The 5,623-nt window shown below is 31.7% G+C and overlaps 2 protein-coding genes across 2 annotated transcripts; both read right to left on the bottom strand.

Annotated features, from left to right (window-relative positions):
* Positions 1 to 926: 926 nt before the first annotated feature.
* On the bottom strand, positions 927 to 1,733 carry LOC122195442 (uncharacterized). Its single transcript, XM_042897341.2, has 3 exons — positions 1,368 to 1,733; positions 1,208 to 1,255; positions 927 to 1,089 (listed from the first exon to the last, which is right to left on the bottom strand). Exons 1-3 carry the CDS (start codon positions 1,545 to 1,547, stop codon positions 1,012 to 1,014), a joined length of 306 nt encoding a protein of 101 aa, XP_042753275.1. The 5' UTR covers positions 1,548 to 1,733; the 3' UTR covers positions 927 to 1,011.
* A 2,942-nt stretch (positions 1,734 to 4,675) lies between these two features.
* Positions 4,676 to 5,544, bottom strand: LOC122195441 (uncharacterized). Its single transcript, XM_042897340.2, has 3 exons — positions 5,115 to 5,544; positions 4,955 to 5,002; positions 4,676 to 4,836 (listed from the first exon to the last, which is right to left on the bottom strand). The coding sequence occupies exons 1-3, from the start codon at positions 5,292 to 5,294 to the stop codon at positions 4,759 to 4,761; spliced, it is 306 nt and encodes a 101-aa protein (XP_042753274.1). The 5' UTR covers positions 5,295 to 5,544; the 3' UTR covers positions 4,676 to 4,758.
* Between the last annotated feature and the right edge of the window lie 79 nt (positions 5,545 to 5,623).

The raw sequence follows: 5,623 nt of genomic DNA, 5'->3' as shown, positions 1-5,623 counted from the left end.
CTTGACTGGACATGTTGGTGTTGTGAGCTCCAACCGAAATAAAACACCTCTTATGAAGCATCATCAACATGTAAGTCCTTTACAAATCCAGATGAGGTAACGTCAGTTCCAAAGTCTAGATCAATAATATTAGAAGAAGGCTTTTAAGGCATCGTTTTCAGCTTCTATTTTTCAATAATGATGAAACATCAACTACAAACTTGTAGCAACACAGTAAGATATGCATATTAGGTGTGATTGGATCAATAAAAAAAGATAACAATATAACATGGAGGTCAATCATCAGAATCTAATCTTCCGCTACATAGTTGTTAATAATTAAGTCTGTGCTATTTACTTAAAAATCAAAGTTCTCATGCTGAACTTGAAACTTATTAGTGCCATTTAGTGGTTTGGCTAACACAAATCAAAGGCAAAGCTAGTTTAACCTTCTGAAATCACTTCATTTCAACATTTATCCGCTTGAATGAGAAAGAAGAACAACAAAATGAGTAAAAATCGCACTCACCTCCAAGAGAAGCAGTTGCACCAGAAGCATCAACAATAGAGAAAAAGTTTAAAAACATACAGTTTCAAACTTTCAGTTCTTGTCTTCTTGACAGCCTACTTTTGATTTTTGAACAAACAATCAACAATGGAGAATCAGAGGAAGAAGAACAGCTTCCAGAATCGACTCATCAAGAATCGATCAATATTCAAACGAGATTAGTTTCTGCTGTGAATCGAGAATCATGAGAAGGAAGAACACTCGCTCTTTTTTGTGGCGTGCACTAATAAAGAAGGAAGAATCGATAAATCGGGATTTGCTGAATTAGGTTAATCGGGGCCCTTAGAATTGGGGGCCCTAAGCAAGGGCTTAGTTAACTTAAAGGTAAGGTCGGCCCTGCTTCTAGTAATGGTCGACAAGGGATCAAAAATAAAGTATGTTGGAGAAAAGCACCAGAATTTATAGAAAATAAACAATGAATTGGGAAATTGTTTACATTTGAGAGATTTAATCTGCATTCCATTTCATCCCATCGATTTTCTCATTTGCAAATAAGTGGTCTTTAGCCCGGAGAATTTTTCTTCCATTTCATCCCCACTTTCCTAACAAATACAATTAATCTTTTCATAATCATATATAATCCATAATATAAAAATTGATATAAATCAATCATAATAAATTCAAATAAAGAAGCCATGCATGCATGCATGAATGATTTACCTCTTTCTTCATATTTTGTTGTTCCGTCTCTCTCAATGGCCGGATTCTCTGAAAACGTAAATGACAATTTATAATAAGAAATCAATCAATCAATGAATCAAGAGTTTTCATTAAATCTACAGTTTTAATTAATAACGATATATCTGAGATAATTAATTACCTTGCATAATAATCTGAATCGAAACAGCATGTCGGCTTCCGTTTGGAGTGCCTTCTGAGTCTCGACTTTCTTATCAATTTCCTTCGTCATCTTCTCCAACATTAACCCTCTCTCTTCAAGCATCTTCTCTGTCTTCTCTAGGTTTGACATCAACCTCTCCTCCTTCCCCCACAACAACATTATTGGACAATTGTAATATATATTAAGAAATTAAGAATAATTCCGATTCAAGATAATCTTTAAAAATATCTTTTTTTGGAAAATGTCACTGCCAAATTGGTAGGGTGGAAGTAGCCTGCGGATGATTTCGTTGGGGGAGATGGTTGTCGGTTGTCGGAGATGGATATCTATGAAGCTTATATCCGGAATGTTTGAGGGGGTGGATTTTGGTCAATTTAACATGCGCATTTTAAGTTGCGTGAAATTGGGAATTCTATATTCTTCGTCTATATAAAGTCATATTTTCTAATCATTTTTTGGGTAAAATAATTCTGTCGTTGAGGCCCCTTCATGTCGGTCATAACGTCGTTTCTTATATCTATATATTATGCTCTTAATGGGCGACTCTGTCGCACCCACTTTTGATCCGGTCATGTATGACACATATAGCATAACATCCGCATTCATCTATCTTTTTTAATTTAATGAATACTAGTTTATAATCTTTCGACACCACAGATGATAAAGTTCAAAATAATTTTAATTAACTTTATAACTTAAATTTTGAGCAATGATTATAAAATAAGTTAATAACTAAAAAGTATATATGTTTTGTAGTAATTTCGTAATGATATAATAATTAGTTGAAATTACAAAAGCATAGCGGTTTGAATATCCGATCGGTAATTTTTATTTGTAGATATGTTAGAAAATTATCATTTTGTAGAATGAAATATAAATTTAAATAAAACAAAAACTGAAATTGATATTGATATAAATAATAAAATTGCACAAAGTTTTATAAATTTCTAAAATTGAGTGTTTATCCTTTTTTAGGTAAAATGACAATTTTGTCCTTTTTTTTTGTAAATTATGTCATTCTTATCATTTTATTATATTTTTTAATTTGGTATACTTAAACCAAAAGAAAAAAATAGTGATACCAAACATTTAAAATATACATCTTGATTTTTTAGTCAAAATGACTATTTATGTCTTTTTGTCCGATTTGGTTAATTTATTATCAGTTCTTTATTTTTTTTATTGTTCAGAATTTGTACGACTTAAACAAAAATAGACGGTATAATTTTATCCCTTCAAATTTTTGTTTTGAACATTTTAGTCAATTTCATTGATTTTACTAATTTATTGTAGGCCATTTTTTTGTCATTTTGAACATTTTTGTCAATTTGACATTTTATCGTCAAATGGTCAGAGTAAATAGGAGCATACGTAAGGGCAACTTGTTGATATGCTGAGCAGGCTTTGAATCATTGAAAACATTTGATGATGGCGGACGTAATGGTGACGACTGCAATGGTGGTGACAAAGACAAGGAGTTATGTTGATTAAGAGAAGAATGCAACTTCTGGAGTGAGACATGTGTGTATCTCATTCTTCTTCCTGAATCAATGAAACCTAAGGAAAAGTCGTTGTTCTATACACTTAAATCAACAATCGTTTATCTTTTTCTTCCTGAATCAATGTCTATATTGGTTATAGAAAGAAAATATATTTCTATTATAAGTACATTGCCTTTATAAGTAAAAAAAAATAAATATATTGATATTATAGACTATAGGTTAAAATTTATAAAGATTGCTTGGTAATTAAAGTAAAATATGTTGCTATTATTAGTAACGAAATGTAAGTACGTTGCTATTATAGGTAAAACAATAAAGTACATTGCTATTATCAGTAAAGAAATATATGTATGTTGCAATTATATGTAAAAAAATAAGGTATATTAACTTTGTGGACAAATATGATGGCTTTTCCATATCGGTAGTTAAAGCAAAGTGCATTGCTATTCTTTGCAGTTTACCCTAGATTTAAAATAATCAGTAATCAACTACTAATAATTTGTTCAAGAAAAAAAGATTTCAATACCTTATCAGTTTTAATAATAATCTAAATAAGTATTCTATAAGCTTTCCTGCCTTATTTTTTCATCACAGTCAATTCAACCTACTGTGCTTGAGCCTGATCAATGATTTTTGTCAAGTCCATACAACAACATAACAATTAAATTATGGGGTTTAATGGTTTATAAATAAACAGTTATTGAAAATAGACTTACCAATGCTATATGTTGGATCTACCTAATTATAAGAACTTCACATCATAATATTTTTATTTCAAAGTGTTATTTAACTTTTTATTTTAAATATAAATATCATTTAAAACACTTCATTATATAAACATTATTTTGTTCTAAAAAAAGTAAAAGAAAATATTTATAATATAATATTTTCGGTTTGGTTACCATACAATTATGTTCCATAGATAAAGTTTATATAAATTTACTAATCGGTTCTTTAGCAATAATAAGAAAAGAATTTTAGATTAATCATGATATTACGAAATTTCTTATACTTTCATATTAAGACATGTTTTAGAAATGATTTGTAACATCCCGATTTCCTGATATCAATGTAAAGCTTCAAGAGTCAAGTTTTAAAGGCGACTCGACGAGTGGATAGGCCAACTTGTCGAGTAGAGACCAAATCATTTGCGTGGGTTTTAGACCCTACTCGACGAGGTGGAGGACCCAACTCGACGAGTAGGTGCTGGAAAGTAAAAACCCTAATTTTTAGGTTTGCACCATATTTAAAGGTCCTTAACTTTCCTCCTCGACCTCCCTTGTCACCTTCACGTCCAGAGAAAACCCTAATAGCTCGCTAGCCTCTATTCTTAAGTGTGTGAGACCAAAAGAGAGTGTATTAGAGCATTTCTTGAGGAGTAAAGAGCTTGGAACAAGGAAGAGCTTGTAGATCCAGCCTTCCCAGTGTTGTGCCAGCAAGATTGAGGTATAAAGCTACCACCTTTACAGTTCATTGCATAGATCTCCCTTTTTGGTAAAAGAAATGGTCATTTCTAGGGCATGATGGGGTCACATCCGGGTTTGATCTTGTCATAACGGCATGATGGGGTCACAAGTCGCAACAACCCAAATGGTTTACTTGGTTGCCAATTTGTGATACAGATGATCAAATTTAGTTTGGAAATAATGTTATATATTGAAGTTACGATATTATGTGGAATTAGTGTTACACCGTGTAATTTGAAGAATTTTTTTTGAAGTATTGTATCATTTTGTGGGTTGTGACTTCTAGTAATGGTCGACAAGGGATCAAAAATAAAGTATGTTGGAGAAAAGCACCAAAATTTATAGAAACTAAACAATGAAGGGAAATTGTTTACATTTGAGAGATTTAATCTGCATTCCATTTCATCCCATCGATTTTCTCATTTGCAAATAAGTGGTCTTTAGCCCGGAGAATTTTTCTTCCATTTCATCCCCACTTTCCTAACAAATACAATTAATCTTTTCATAATCATATATAATCCATAATATAAAAATTGATATAAATCAATCATAATAAATTCACATAAAGAAGCCATGCATGCATGCATGAATGATTTACCTCTTTCTTCATATTTTGTTGTTCCGTCTCTCTCAATGGCCGGATTCTCTGAAAACGTAAATGACAATTTATAATAAGAAATCAATCAATCAATGAATCAAGAGTTTTCATTAAATCTACAGTTTTAATTAATAACGATATATCTGAGATAATTAATTACCTTGCATAATAATCTGAATCGAAACAGCATGTCGGCTTCCGTTTGGAGTGCCTTCTGAGTCTCGACTTTCTTATCAATTTCCTTCGTCATCTTCTCCAACATTAACCCTCTCTCTTCAAGCATCTTCTCTGTCTTCTCTAGGTCTGACCTCAACCTCTCCTCCTTCCCCCACAACAACATTATTGGACAATTGTAATATATAATAAGAAATTAAGAATAATTCCGTTTCAAGATAATCTTTAAAAATATCTTTTTTTGGAAAATGTCACTGCCAAATTGGTAGGGTGGAAGTAGCCTGCGGATGATTTCGTTGGGGGAGATGGTTGTCGGTTGTTGGAGATGGATATCTATGAAAGTTATATCCGGAATGTTTGAGGGGGTGGATTTTGGTCAATTTAACATGCGCATTTTAAGTTGCGTGAAATTGGGAATTCTATATTCTTCCACTAGTTGTGAAACCCGTATATTATACAGGTTGATTAAAACAAAATGTTAAATAGAAACGATTA

The sequence above is a fragment of the Lactuca sativa genome, chromosome 8 (genome assembly GCF_002870075.4).
Source record: "Lactuca sativa cultivar Salinas chromosome 8, Lsat_Salinas_v11, whole genome shotgun sequence".
In the NCBI taxonomy this organism is placed as follows: domain Eukaryota; kingdom Viridiplantae; phylum Streptophyta; class Magnoliopsida; order Asterales; family Asteraceae; genus Lactuca; species Lactuca sativa.
Note: the sequence above shows the minus strand (reverse complement) of the source record. Positions and strands in the feature narration are given on the sequence as shown.

What these genes read in the sequence shown, in the direction of transcription:
- LOC122195442 (XM_042897341.2), bottom strand. Translation starts at nt 1,547, where the DNA reads ATGTTGTTGTGGGGGAAGGAGGAGAGGTTGATGTCAAACCTAGAGAAG. An exon ending in GATTCAGATTATTATGCAAG is followed by an intron (nt 1,256 to 1,367) that starts GTAATTAATTAT and finishes TTACGTTTTCAG; the next exon opens with AGAATCCGGCCATTGAGAGA. An exon ending in AACAAAATATGAAGAAAGAG is followed by an intron (nt 1,090 to 1,207) that starts GTAAATCATTCA and finishes TGTATTTGTTAG; the next exon opens with GAAAGTGGGGATGAAATGGA.
- LOC122195441 (XM_042897340.2), bottom strand. Translation starts at nt 5,294, where the DNA reads ATGTTGTTGTGGGGGAAGGAGGAGAGGTTGAGGTCAGACCTAGAGAAG. An exon ending in GATTCAGATTATTATGCAAG is followed by an intron (nt 5,003 to 5,114) that starts GTAATTAATTAT and finishes TTACGTTTTCAG; the next exon opens with AGAATCCGGCCATTGAGAGA. An exon ending in AACAAAATATGAAGAAAGAG is followed by an intron (nt 4,837 to 4,954) that starts GTAAATCATTCA and finishes TGTATTTGTTAG; the next exon opens with GAAAGTGGGGATGAAATGGA.